General features: G+C 33.4%; 1 protein-coding gene across 1 annotated transcript in view; it reads left to right on the top strand.

Moving 5' to 3' along the window:
* The first annotated feature begins 7652 nt into the window (after positions 1-7652).
* The window catches only part of LOC125855776 (uncharacterized), a 9192-nt gene continuing 1005 nt past the window's right edge, over positions 7653-15839 (top strand). Inside the window, exons 1-3 of the mRNA XM_049535483.1 lie at positions 7653-7848; positions 7952-8018; positions 14950-15678. Coding sequence (XP_049391440.1) covers positions 7653-7848; positions 7952-8018; positions 14950-15678 — 992 coding nt within the window. The remainder of the gene's footprint in view (positions 7849-7951; positions 8019-14949; positions 15679-15839) is intronic.

Genomic DNA, 15839 nt, shown 5'->3' on the forward strand with positions numbered 1-15839 from the left:
TAGAGTACACTGGAAAAATGTGTTGTCAAGAATTATTGCTGTGATCAAAACTCTTGGGAAAAATAATTTGGCATTTAGGGGAACAAATGAAAAGATCTATCAAGAAAGTAATGGTAATTTTTTAAGCCTAATTGAAATGATTGCTGAATTTGATCCAGTTATGCAAGAACATATTAGACGAATTAAGCACGACGAAATTCATAATCATTACCTTGGACATAATATACAAAATGAATTGATAAACTTATTGGCAAGTGAAGTCAAGAATAAAATCATTAAAGAGATTAAAGAAACAAAATATTTCTCAATCATACTTGATTGCACTCCGGATGCAAGCCATCAAGAACAAATGACTTTTATATTACGGAGTGTGGATATTTCAACTACTCCAATAAAAATTAATGAATATTTCTTAGAATTTTTAAAAGTGGATGATACAAGTGGCAAAGGTCTTTTTGAAGTTATTATAGATGAGATAAAAAATATTGGACTTGATATTGATAATTTAAGAGGACAGGGATATGATAATGGATCAAATATGAAGGGAAAACATCAAGGAGTGCAAAAAAGACTTCTCGATATAAATCCTAGGGCATTTTATACACCTTGTGGTTGTCATAATTTAAATTTGGTACTTTGTGATATGGCTAATTCTTGTACGAAAGCTGTATCATTTTTTGGAGTGATACAACGTATATATACGTTATTTGCTTCTTCTACCAAGCGGTGGAAAATTTTAAAAGATTTTGTACCCAATCTAACTCTTAAATCATTGTCACAAACTCGATGGGAAAGTCGTGTTGAAAGTATTAAAGCATTAAGATTCCAAGCTCCACAAATAAGAGATGCTTTATTGAAACTAGAAGAATTCAGTGAGGATCCAAAAACTAAAAGTGAAGCTACTTGTTTAGCAACATATGAGCTTGAAAATTTTGAATTTTTATTAGGTATGACTATTTGGTATGACATATTATTTGCGGTTAATTCAATTAGTAAAAGCTTACAATCTAAGGATATGCATATTGATGTTGCCATAGATCAATTAAGAGGCCTAATTTCTTTTTTCAAAAAATATCGAGAAGAAGGATTTGTGAGTGCTATGATTTCTGCTAAGGAAATTGCATATGAGATGAATATAGAACCTGAATTTCGTAAGAAACGTATAGCAATTAGAAAGAAACGATTTGATGAAAATATTGATGATGAAATCACAAAGTCTCTTGAAGAATCTTTTAGAGTTGATTACTTTATATATATAGTAGATCAAGCAATTTTTTCACTTCAAAATAGATTTGAACAATTTGAAGCATATGAAAATATTTTTGGTTTCTTATTTAATGGTAAAAAATTGAGATCACTAGATGATGAGAATTTAAAAAAACGTTGTCTTAACCTTGAACTTTCTTTAACACATAATAGTTATTCTGATATTGATGGTTTAGATTTATTTTTTGAATTAAAAGTATTAAGGGAAATAATACAAGTAGAATATAATGATCTAATGGAAATACTCAATCAAATAAAAAGACTCGATTCTTTTCCTAATGCATATATTGCTTATAGAATAATGTTAACAATTCCTGTAACCGTTGCCTCAGCCGAAAGAAGTTTTTCGAAACTAAAATTGATAAAATCTTATCTAAGATCAACAATGTCTCAAGAGAGATTGAATGGATTTGCTATATTATCAATTGAAAAAGAATTACTAAAACAAATCGATTATAAAACAGTAATTAATGAATTCGCATCTAAAAAGGCCAGAAAAGTAGATTTTAAATAAAATTATATAGGATGATTTTTTTAATTTATTTTAGGGCCCCTCTCTATGATTTGGCTTTAGGCCCCCAATGTTGTTGAGTCGGCCCTGTCGACACGTGTTCCTTTTTCCTTGTGGACAAAAAAAGACTATACAGGCAGGAGGTCAACCTGTAAAAAAAAGGGGGACCCATATTTTACTATTGAAGGATGCGTGTTTCTTTTAAATTTCTTTTACTATACTAAATAATTGTATAAAATATTATAAATCACGATAATTAATTACTTAAATATTTAAAAGATATAAAAATATATAAAAGATCTGATTGACTATTCAAATTTTACCGGTGACGCATAAATTCGGACGAATGAAATAATATATATTATTTGAAAATTTCTTAAAAAGTACTATAAATTACAGTAATTAACAGCTAGAAATATTTCAAAGACAAAAAAGATTGATTGAATCTCAAAAAAAAATTTAGTACTACATAAATTGAGAAAGAAGAAATGACCTCTATTATTTGAAAATGGAGTAAAAGTATTACAAATCATGCAATAAGAATTAACAATTTAAAATTTTAATAGACTTTAATGTTTTATACTTATTCTATTTCCACTTTGGACAAAAATATCCACCCAATATGCATATTTTTTTAAACAAAAAGTGGGACCCATTATTGATGTATTGAAGGATGCTTTGGTAATTTTCCTATGATGAATTCGTTCTGTTTGTTTTTTAATTTTTTTTAAATATTTGTATAAAATATTATAAATCACAATAATTATTTACTTAATTGTCATAGTGAATAGCAAATTACAATTATGAATTTTTGGAGGCCAAAAAATGAACATACAGTGCTAAAAACTATTAAGTAAAATGGTGCACTTAAAGTGTTTGATAAATTGTCTGAATGAATTTTTTAGAGATTTTTGTCAAATTTGAGTAGCAATCTGATACCTAATTAAAATGTAAGGAGTCCCTTAAGTGTGGATCGGATTCATTGATCGAGAACCTTTGAACTTAAATTGCATTCGACTTTTACAAGTGTATACTCACCCATCTTGCCAAAAAAAAACTTCATTATAATTTTTTTTCGTAATAACAAAATTTTTTATTAAGTGTCACTTGCATTTTGCAGTGAACAACAAATAATGCAAAAAAGAGGGGAAAATTGTTGACAAAAATATAAAGAGGGTTTAATTGTCCTTTCAATGCTTTTTTTACTGTTGGCCCCCTCGATTTTTACATCTGACGCGCCTAATTTGAGTGTATTTCACGCATTTTGCCAGGTAGGATCCGAGTGTTTTTTTGTGTAAGTTTTGGATAGTTAAAGTGCCTATTTGTGCACTCACAAAGTTAAAGGTCAAAGTTATAATTTGAAGCCAAGTTAAGGGTCCAATTTATGTGTTATGCCTAAAATTTTAATTGGTTTAAAACTGCGGACAAATCATTTTGGTAATTTTCATAACTAAATTTTAGAAAAATAGTAATTGTGATAATTTAACTCTCTCGACTCATTCGATAGTTTGGTATAATAAATATTATGATTGCTCAAGCCCAATTAGGCGACTAAAACGTCAAATGCTCTCAAATATTTGATTTTTACTAAGTAACTAGTCATTTTGTATGCATTTACGATTTATAATTCTATATGAAAAAAGCCAATACTTTATTATATAACTTCAGAAAGATTCTTTCAATTTAATAAAATGTTAGTCATTAATTGAAATGCAGTATCTTGATTCTTGTTCTCAAAATCTTATAAGTGGATAATAATGTTTAAGTAGTTTGATGCAAAATTCTAAAATATTAACCAAATCCTACTTTTATTTAACTAAGAATTTACAAATTTGAAAAGAAAATTCATCACTTCCTTGGAGTGTCGGCTCATGGATGAATTAAGCACAATTTAAACCATGAAGGCCGAGATGAAAGAACTCAAAGAGGGCATTGAAGTTGGAGGACCCTCGTCATTCGACAAATATAGGGAGGCCAAGGTTGAGGCTCCCAAGCCACCTATGTTCAAAGACGTCCGTGATGCGCAAGAGGTGGAGAATTTCCTATGGCACTTGGAGAACTACGTCAAGTGCAACATAAGTGTCATGTGGCATACAGTTGTCTATTTGGAAGCATAAGTATGCTAGCATTTATGAGATGATTCTAGAACCATGAAGAAATTCTTGGAAAGACTTTAGAATATCTAGGAAAAATTCTTGGAAAGAATTAAAATATTCTACGCATGTAGAGAATTCTAGAAAAAGGGTTTATTTATAATATGTAGGGACTTATGTAACAATTATTATTTACACTTTAGCCCTATGTTAGTATTATAAATAGAGGGGCATCCATATGTACATCAGAGCAAAAGCAAGCAATCTTCCAAAGCAATACAAAAGCCTTCTTATAAACTATCTTGTGTCATTCTTCATTCTCTAAGCTATCTAGTATTAAAAGGCTTACATGAGCTTGCAAAACCGTGAAAGATTCGTGAGCGAGTTGTCAAGTGTCACACGGTGTGCTTAGTGGAAGTCTAAGGCTATGACACTATGGCATAAAAGACTAGGACACACTTCTACTTCAGTTCTTATTGAACTGTTTTCTACTGATGTCACTACTGTTAGAAGTAAAATAGTAGAATGTGTAGTGTGCCCTTGTGCTAAACATTGTAGATTACCTTTCCAGTCTAGTAGCATAAAAAGTAGTAGTTGTTTTGAATTGATTTATGTAGATCTTTGGGGTCCCTACAACACTGATACATATGATGGGAACAAATATTTCTTGACAGTTGTTGATGATTTTCCAAGATATACATGGTTGTTTCTTTTAAAATAGAAATATGATGTTTGTATATCCCTTCAATACTTTATGAGTTATACCAAAAATCAGTTTGGAAAATTTGTAAAAATAATAAAGATTGATAAAGGTACTAAGTTCATCAACACAATATGTGATCAATTATTTAAACAATTAGGAATTGTTCATCAGACAACATGGGTTTACACTCCTCAACAGAATGATGTGGCTGAAAGAAAACATAGACATATTCTTGAAGTGACTAGGGCCATTAGATTGCAAGCTAATATACATATTAAATTTTGGGGGCATTGTGTATTGGCTGTAGCTTATTTGATAAATAGGCTTCCTAGTTCAGCTTTAAATGGTAAATCACCATTTGCCAAATTCTATGAAAAGGATCCATCTCTTACTCATAAAGTACTAGGTTGTTTATACTTTGCTAAGATGCTTAATCAACATGATAAGCTATTTTCTAGGTCTAGCATATCTGTCCATATGGGCTATTCTGAATTACTAAAAGGATACGTTTTGTATGATTTAACTGATAAAGTCTTCTTTCTCAACAGGGATGTACTATTCAATGAAACAGTGTTTCCATAAAAAGCTACATCAGGTCCTGTCTTTAAAGAAACTCATTCAGTTTTGGATCACTCAACTCAATGGTCTAGCATTCCTGTTAGTTCACAACAATCTGGTAAATATACAAGCACTAAGGAAGGGTCTAGGATAACAAATGATATAACCAGAGTGGAAGATCAACACAATGATTTGATAGTTGATTTGAATGGTGAAACCATTACAGTTACCTATACAGCCACCTCTGAGAACAATCAACCAGAAAGGAGATCTACTAGAGGTAGTAAGCCACCTATTTGGATGAAAGAATTTGTCTCTCTCAACATCCATCAGGATTCAAGCTATGGTCTGCAACAATACATGAGTTATGATGAAATATCAAACAAGTATAGTACTTATATAGCTGCACTCTCCAACTGTGTAGAACCAAAGCCTCTCAACATCCGAAAGTGTCATTTTTACCTTGAAAAGAGAACACTATTTTCTGAAAAGTACAGAGAGTTTTCAGAGTAATTCAGAATTACTTAATACAACTTTAGTCACTTTTTAAATAAGTCTTTGAGAAATTATCTCAACCCAAAGAATAATGTACGTGAGCATTTCAATTATATATATTTTTGGAAGTAGTATTGAGCATCGATATGGGGTAAGAGTTCAGACAGCACAAATCCCATAAACTGCGTAGCCAGCGTAGGATAGGATTGTACCAACATTCAGACGACTTCTTATTGCCTCAAGAAGACCTTTTTAGTGGATCCATCAGTTCAGTTGTGTTCTATACTCCAACGTGGGTAAGACGTTCTATCATCACAAGGCTCATAGCGATGGTTGTCAATGAGAAACTCCATATATATCTATATCTATATTACCTTAAAAGCATGAACTCCTAACTTGAATGTTAAATGACTATAATATCCCTAACTTAGGTAGTGACCTTTTCGATGACTTGTGACTTTTCCGATAAGTTGTGACTTTTTTCAAAGGGCTGTGATTTTTCGATGAGTTGTGACTTTTCCAAAGAGTTGTGACTTTTTCAAAGAGTTGTGACTTTTTCAAAAAGATGTGACTTTTCCAAAGTGTTGTGACTTTTCGAAAAGGTCATGATTTTTCAGATAAGACACAAAAAAACATTTGTTCATACTACCCTTTTTTGACTATAAATAGAGGGACTTCCTCTCATTTTTCAACCACATTTTTTTTCTGATCTTCTACTCTTCTTCTTCTTCTTGCATTTTTAAATTTTTTGTGTGATTTATTGTCGTTGAGTGAGTTAAAAGTTTAGCAGAATATGAGGTACCACTATTCTGATGAAGTAAGTCGTTCAATCCTAAGAGGGTTTTTCCATAACCTCGAGTACTTGAGGAAAATAATATAATTTTTATGATATAATAATTATTTTTTTGCTTAATATATACATTAGTATGTAATGTTCCAAAATATGAAGTTAACATGATGTAGTCTAAATTCATTTGATTTTGTGAACAATTTCTCTTGTGATGTAGATATATGCTTCTGAATATCTTTTTTCGAAATTTAGAGAATTGTGACGATTTGTTTTTGATGTTCAAGACAAAAGAATGACTTTATTTATCAATGTTACTTATGTGATTTAGACACTCAGGAAGTTTGCTTCAAAATACTTATTACTATATAAACATTACCCTTTCGTTTTACTTATTTACTATTTCTTAATATTTCAGAATTTTAGACGGAGAAAAGTTCATGTGACTTGTAATAACGTCAGTTGAAGTTTGTATTAGTTTAATTTTATTTATTTATTTAATAGCTAATTTTGTGAGATAAATATGTTTATTAATGCAAATATATATTTATTAGTTCGCCTGCTTTCATACAGTCCCCTAACAATTATAAACACATACTTTACAACACTAATCAACTTTGTTTCTTCCCCGTGAGGTATTACTTATACAGTCTATTATTGGTTCACCTGCTCACATACAGTCCCCTAACAATTTAATTTAAGCACATACATTACATATATATGTTACTTGTAACCTTATTTTAGCCACACTTTACATCTTAATGATACCCTCTTTTATGCATCAAATCCCTGCCTAATCATGTAGATTTCGATCATTTGTTGCCCTCATCAATGGTACTAATACACAATAACACCTAGAATTAACATTGTCGCTCTCATCTCCCAATGGTAGTCATCAATCTCCAGCCCACATGATGATTGAAATTGAACTAGCAAAATGGAATATACCGATAAACAAGATACAAAAATAGTCCGTTAATTCGGTGATGAGAGTCTTAGTGAATTGAAAGGGTTCAATAATAACTTACAAGAATTCAAGGCAGGAAGGGACTTTCAGAACAATAATATTAGTTAACGAAGAGGTAATAACATTGACACTTTTTTACTTACCTTATTATTTTATCGTTCATGTTTATTGTACTTATACCCCCACCCCTTTGCACAATACTAGGTACAAAAATTTAAGCAACACTATTTAATAAACATATCGAAATATGGAAGGACTCCTTGAAACCAAATATGAGTTACTACATTGCTAAAGGACGCTTAGATCGCGTCAACCCCAACTACTATTCCGTACATAAAGAAGTTGAATTGGCATTTACAGATAACACAATCATAAAGGCGACTAACATTGAGGTTTCAACACATAGATTCTCTGTTGGCTTTGTATCATTGGATCATATAGATAAATTACCTAATGGTGCTATTCTAGGTAACTGTCCATCCAAATAATTTGTTATTTAATTTCATGCCCCATTACGTAATCGCTATCACTAATTTACATTACCTATTCTAAGATTTGATTTGCGTTTTAGTTTTAATGAATCCCCTCATTGAAAAAGAATATAGCAAGAGACGGGGGATAGTTGTTACAAATGAGAAGTATGTTTTGAAGATGCCTAAACTATCAACACAGAGATATGGTGAAGTATTGACATTTCGCTTCTAACTGAAAACCCAACATGGAGCATACAACTGTTACTCTATGAGAAGATTTTGCAGAAAATAACGGTAATTTTCTAGAAGAGATGAAAGATGATAAACCTATACTGTGCTTATGTGTTTTATAATAAACTGAGTATAGTTGTTGTTTCAAATTTGAAACAAGCTCTTGTCACACTAGGCACTTTTGAAATATCTACTATTTCCATGAGTAGCGTCTTGATCAATCCACAGTTTCAAAAATCCACGGACCTGGTACATTACATTAATCACACATATGTTGTGCAATGTTATTTAAACCCAATTGTCATAACTAATGTACATACTATACTTTAGCATTGTAGGCAGGTTACTTTTAAAGTTTCTATAACAGGACACAATTGTTCTATTATCATTGTTGGGTAATTACATACTAAAATTCCTAAGTTCCCAAAACCTTTGCACCGAGCACATCTCACTCAAAATGGGTGATACAGTTAACTAATCTCATCGAAAATACAGGCGTTAAATGGTAAATGATGAAAATAAAGATTTTACGGTAACACCAAGTAAGGAAATGAGAAGAGCCATAGAAGTTCCGTTGGTATATATTATGGATGAATTGCTAGCTGATTCACAAGTACATACTATCCTATACTTGTACTCTCTAAAAATAATAACCATTTTAATATCCAAAATATAATCACAAATATGGTATATTGGCGATGTGCAGGATTGTTTGTACAAGTTCAAAACAACAATTTTAGACATGCTGAATAAAGATGAGCCATGGTATTCGTCTTGCAAAAAGTGCAGCAAAAAAGTGAAAGTTGTAGAATATATTGTATCTTGTAACAATTGCAACAGTGAGAATGTAGAATATGAAATGAGGTTAGACTCAGTAAAAACTCGATTCTACATTTACTAATTAGAAAACAAATTAGCTTTAACTTTTAAATTACTCCCCTTTTTAAACAGACATTGCTTATGGCTTAAAGTGCGTGGTGGAGAACAACGTGCTTGAGTTATACTATTTGAAGCGGCTAAATATTTACTAGGCTGCAGCGTGCATGACTACATAGTATCAACCTCAATAAAGATATGAATTGTATTTATACCTAAACACCTTAACGTCCAATGGACTCCACCTCATAGGTACGTTCTAATATATCCTAACTTTTATAGTTATCTTATTGTGATACTTCATAGCACAAAAGAGAAGAAAAGAATTACATGATTACATATACATATTACATGATTACATATACATAACATTTGATAATTCTTTTAATTTTACACATTAGGTTAGTTTTGAAAGGAACTGCTCCCATCATGCTGCTAAGAAAACTGGACCCCTCAAATGGCTTATGCAATGAGACATAGTTGATTTGTAGAGGCTCTGACGAAAATTTCATACATGCAGAAAAAACAACAGGTCAATATGTTACAAACCAGATGTTTACTCCAACAATACAACTATAACCACCCCCCTTTCCCCTTTTTAAACAGATACTGCTTACGACTTGAAGTGTGTGGTGGAGAACAACGTGCCCAAGTTATAATATTTGAAGCGGCTAAATATTTACTAGGCTGCAGCGTGCAATACTACATAGAATCAACCTTAGTAAAGATATGATATGTATTTATACCTAAATACCTTAATGCTCAATGGACTCGCCGCATAGGTACGTTGTTTAATCCATCCTAACCTTTATAGTTATCTATTTGTGATACTTCATAACACAAAAGAGAAGAAAAGAATTACACGATTAGATATACATAACAATTGATGATTCTTTTCATTTTATACATTAGGTTTGTTTTGAAAGAAAACGCGCCAATCATGCTGCTGAGAAAACTGGACCCCTCAAATGGCTTATGCAATGGGACATGGTTGATTTGTAGAGGCTTTGAGGCATTACTTGAATGTCTTTAATGTTGATATTTATACAGATCATAAGAGCCCCCAATATATTTTTAGACCGAAAAAGGTAATTCTACAATAGTGCTGATGGAATGAATCGCTGAAATTTATTGATGTGGATATCTTATATCATCCAAGGAAAGTAAAATATAGTAGCGGATGCCCTCAGTCGTAATTCTATGGGTAGTTTATCACCTTTGGGAACTGAGAACCAGGAGATGGCCTAAGAGCTCCATCAGCTAGCTGGTTTGGGGCTATATTATAAAACTCCAATGATACTAGTCACAGTTCAAGACTAGGTAATATCATCTCTATTTGTGGAGGTGAAGGCTTGACAAAGTGAAGATCCTAGCTTAGATCAGCTCAGAGGCAAGACTTAGCAGCAAAAAAAAAAATTCACCTTTGATAAAGTAGGAGAGACAGCCTTCAGATTCAGAGTTCAGTTATATGTTCTGAATGCCACATGACTTCTATTGAAAAATATGGGACATGCGAACCATTCTCGCTTCTCTGTTCACATAGGAACCATGTAAATGTGTCATGGTATTAAGGAGATATGTTGTCAATAGGGAGAGGTAGAGCATCAGAAGCTTAGTTTGCAAACTCAGGAGATAGTTATTCCATTGTGGAAGTGTAAGGAGATAAATGTGAATTTTATCACATGTTTTCCGCATTCGCGAGGGAAGATCAAATTCCATTTGGGTGATTATTCACAGGTTGACAAAATCAGCCCATTTCTATCTAGTCAGGACTATCTTCTGGTGGAATATGTTGGGATGTACATAAGAGAGTTATTAATACTCATTTATGTCTCAGTATAGATTACTTCAAATAGATGGACATATTTTATAGCACAACACAGAGATCCTTGTTGAAGGGTTTGGGGACTCAAGTTAATCTTAGTACGGATTTTCATCTTCAGATTGATGGCCAAGCCGAACGTATAATATAAATGCTCAAGGACATGTTATGGGTATGTGTGCTAGATTTTCATGGAAACTAGTATGATCACGTGTTACTGGTTGAGTTTTCTTATAATAACAACTTCCAAGCAGGTATTCTCAAATAGCTCTTTATGAAGTACTATATGGAATAAGTGCATGTCACCAATTTATTAGTTCAAGATCAGGGAAGTAGAGTTACTAGGTCATGATCTAATCTAACAAGTTATGGAGAAGGTAAAGCTTAGTAGAGATCGATTGTAGATACCATAGAGTAGTTAGAAGTCTTATGCAGATGTTTGACTACGAGACTTAGAGTTTGATGTAGAAGATTGGTTTTTCTTCAAAGTATGGCCTATGAAGGGTTTCATGTGATTAGTCAAGAAAGGAAAGCTGAGTCCAAGGAATGTAGGGCCATATAATATTATTCGGAGGATTGGTAGGGTGGCTTACGAGATTGATTTCCCTTCAAAATTTAAAGCAGTTCATCCGGTGTTCAATGTATCTAGTTTATAGAAGTGCATCGAAAATGCTTTGAATTATGCCCATTGAGGATATTCTTATCTCTACAGACTTGTTTTATGCTAAGGTGTTAGTAGCTATTTTGGTTTGGCAGGTAAGAAAGGTAAGAAAGATTTGGACTGAAGAAGTGGTTTCTAAGAAAGTGTTATGGTGGAATAACAACATTGAGGAAATAACTTGAGAAGCCGAGGAGGAAATAGGGAAGAATTACCCCCCCAACTATTGACAACTTAAGCTAAGTTGTTTTTCATTAATTGACAATTATTCGTGTACACAAACTTAATTGGATTTTAAATACCAAAAAATGTAGTTTATATGGCTTGTCACGAGCTAAATATACGAAGCCTTATAAGTGGATTTTTAGAACCGGATTTAAGATTTTCGAATATAACAAATATAGCCTTGCAAACAACACAAAAGCAGCAAGGAATACAACCAACAGATTGTTCGAATCCATTCGCGAACGAATATTCATAAGGAGGGGAGAATGTGAGACCATGTGGTTCTTCTGCATAGTATGCGTATCATTGCATGAGTGTATGAGGTTTATATGACTTGGTGTATCATGTTAGAAGAATAAGTTTGCATAGGGGTGGTAAAAAATGAAAGAATTTAAATAACGTTATGGGTCAAGGATGACCTTAAACAAGTTCGAGTTAAAGAATGTTTCTTCTAACACCCCACCCATTTGTAAGGTTTAAGTTAACTAGTACCTTTAGGGTAATACAAAGAGTGTCTTATATGCTAATAAGGATGTTTTATAAGGTGATATAGTCTCCCAATGATCGTAAGTTAAGTTTTGAAGTCAAGCAAGTTGGGAATAAAAGTTGACAAAGGTTAGAGTAAGTTTCTTTAATAAACCTTCTGAAATTTGGGTTAAATGTCTCGAAGGTTTTCTCCCAATATATAAAGCTTTAGAAAGACCCCAATATATGAAATTGAAGGTCTATCAGTCTACTTTCCAACGCACTAAACCATTTGTCCATACGACTTCAGAATTGAGAGATATTCGGATTTTAGTGAGACTGCACAAGCAGGCACGTGTAGGTTGGTCCCTCGCCCCTATGTCGGTTTAGCTCTATAGGATTTGGTTTCCCTTCGTTCTAACTCATTTTTTTCGACCAAAATAAGAAGAAAACAGTCCTAAATCCTCTCTAAAGGTTCCCCTATCATCCAAGCAAAGATCTACAAGATTTCAATGTGGTTTCACCATCGGAAAGTTCATAGAGATTGTGTTACTTCTTTCCTCCTCGTTGGTTGTGATTTGAAGGATTCTTTGTGGTGAAGGAGTCTCGTTTTTAGGTGGTGTTGTTGTTGTTTGGAGGTAATAATTAATTCTCACCCATCATTTTATTGAGTGATTCCAAGTTATAGCTATGCTATATAAGCAAGAACACGAATAGACGGCTGGAAAATAGTATTTTAATATTTATGTGGTGTTGGGCTGTTTTTGAAGTATTTTCTGATGTTGTTGCTGGAATTTTTGGAAATGATTTGGTTGTGTGTGGTTGAAGAAGTATAGATGGGTAATTAATTATAAGATAAATAAGTGTAACGTTGGTTCTATTTTTGCATTGCAATTTTTAAATGACTTCTTCTTAGTTCAACGTCTTGTGTTTGAGAAGACTCTTTGTAATTGAGGAGACATGCTAAAATACTATAAGCTCCATCAATTTTAAGTTAAGGTTCTGCCCTTTTATTCTCGTATTGCTTATGAAGATAAAGACGTGATTCCAAACGTAACTATTGGACGAACTCACAGGATGGTGATTGGAAGCCGTAAGTTCGAGTTATTATGGTTATATTGAACAATTATAGGACTGTATTACATATATTTTTTTGGCTTTAATGGTTTGAAAACTCATGGTTTGGATTTGGTTGTGGTTATTTTGTGGTTGGAGAGGAGGGGTGTGGCGATACGCCGAGTTTTTATTATTGTGCAGGCATACTCTATTTGGTTGTTGTTGAATATTGTGTAGGCCTCCACTTGTTAATAGCTGCTGCAAAAATGTATGTTACGTCATTAATTTGGGGTTGTATTTTGGAGAAGAAAAGGTAATGAAGCATACATTTAAAAAGGGTATGGCGAGCTAATTACTCTGCTAGTAAGATCTAAATTGCTACTTTAACCTTGCCGTGTTAATATTTTGCCTGTAATGGTTGTATGACATGATTTTCTGTAGATTACATACTATAAGGAAGGGGTACAATCCATATTGATACAACAAGACCCAGAATTGAGATATGTTAAGGCTAAGCACTGTACTTCCTTTGAGCACGAATTTTGGAATCCTAAATCATCAAATATTGTTTTACTACTCTATTACTAGAAAGACCTTTGGTGAAAGGCATTGTTATTGCAGCTGATGTATTTTTGTGACTCCATTATGTTGCTATACCACTCGTTCGGTTAGATAGGGTATTTGGCGTCTTTATGTCATTTTGTTGATTCTCTTGACTATAGGTCCATGTGTACAAATTCTTATTCTTCTTTAGGTGTAGTAACTTAAAAAGATTAGAGATGAACAATATGAATTTGAAATCAGCCCTCCTTCATCGCTAATTTATATTTTTTGAAAACTTTAAAATAAAACGTTGATCTCCAAAACTCTTAAATATAAATCGTAGGTTTAAACTACTAAAGTGCGGGTATTTCTGAAATACTTTCTTTTACAAACCACTAAGGAAACATATATAGATACTAAGTGAAGAACTTTAAGCTCTTTATGAACATCCTCAAGTTTAGGTTGCCTTTCTAAATCAAGTTAAGTGTTCCAGTTTAATCTATAAGTATATAAGTTTCACGAGATATTTACATGTGATACGAAAGTGATTACGAGATTATGAGGACAANTAGGTTGCCTTTCTAAATCCAAATTAAGTGTTCCAGTTTAATCTATAAGTATATAAGTTTCACGAGATATTTACATATGATACAAAAGTGATTACGAGATTATGAGGACAAGAGTACCAATAAGCCAAGATTGGCAACATGATTCAGGTAACAAATGCATTACTGATTCATGACATTAGATGCTATGCATTCTACTTCCGAGCTATAATCGAAAGGTATGGAGCCTATTGCCTATATTTATACGTATGAGACACAGATGGCCACAAGTTGGCGAATATGATCTCGGTTTGCTACCGGAAGGCACCACCATTGCTAGCACTTGGTTGGGTATGACATGCATTTGCATCTATATATATATATATATATTCACGACATACGATTATGCGAGCATACCATTCATATTTAATTGGGAAAAGGGACGGATTTACCCCCGAACTTTAATAAATGGTATGTCTATGCCCTCCGTTATACTTTCCGTCCACATAAGCCCCTGCCGTCCAATTATAGGTACACACATACCCCTCTCACTAACGGCCCCCTCATTTTTTACATGTGTCTTAAATCTAATCAACTACCCGTTTGACCTTTCTTTTTAACCCATAAACCAACTACCCGCCCCATAAACCCAACACCCACCCAATTTCCTCTAAGATATATCCTATTCTTCTTCTCTACACAAAAACCCCTTTATTACCCAAATGAACCAAATCATAATTTCTCCATTGACAACACTAATTATTCCCTCGACCCATTTTGGGATAATTACTCTGTTTCTGCTAATGAAAATGAAAATGAAAAATCCCATGTTCTTGAAGGAATTGCTGCTGCTGTTGGAGAACATGTTCTTTTCGGTTACAATAACAATGAAAACAAGAATGATGATCCAAATTCAGCAGTTTCAATTCTGAAACGCACGTGTCCTGCAGAAAAGAGGAATAATAATAATAATGTTCCATCAGTGGAGAAGAGTTACAGAGGAGTGAGAAAGAGGCCATGGGGGAGATGGTCAGCGGAGATTCGTGACCGTATAGGGCGGTGCAGACACTGGTTGGGTACATTCGACACGTCGGAGAAGGCGGCGCGTGCGTACGACGCGGCAGCGAGGTGGTTGAGAGGTTCAAAAGCTCAAACAAATTTCCAAATTCCTCCGATTGTTCCTCTGCCAACTTCACCAACATCGACGTCATCATCTTCAAATTCGTCTCGTGAAATGAAAATGAAAATGAAAAAGAAAAATGGTGGCGTTGTTACTAATAATCAAAGAAAATGCTCAGTGGTAACTTCAACTGCGCATTTATTTAGCTCTAATGAATTTAACAAAAAAGTTAGTGTTACTGTGGAGCTTGATCTCAAGCTCGGATTCGGGAGGAAGTTGGGTGGGTATTAGGTTTATGGGGCGGGTAGTTGGTTTATGGGTTAAAAAGAAAGGTCAAACGGGTAGTTGATTAGATTTAAGACACGTGTAAAAAATGAGGGGGCTGTTAGTGAGAGGGGTATGTGTGTACCTATAATTGGACGGCAGGGGCTTATGTGGACGGAAA

Source organism: Solanum stenotomum, chromosome 1 (genome assembly GCF_019186545.1).
Source record: "Solanum stenotomum isolate F172 chromosome 1, ASM1918654v1, whole genome shotgun sequence".
NCBI lineage: Eukaryota > Viridiplantae > Streptophyta > Magnoliopsida > Solanales > Solanaceae > Solanum > Solanum stenotomum.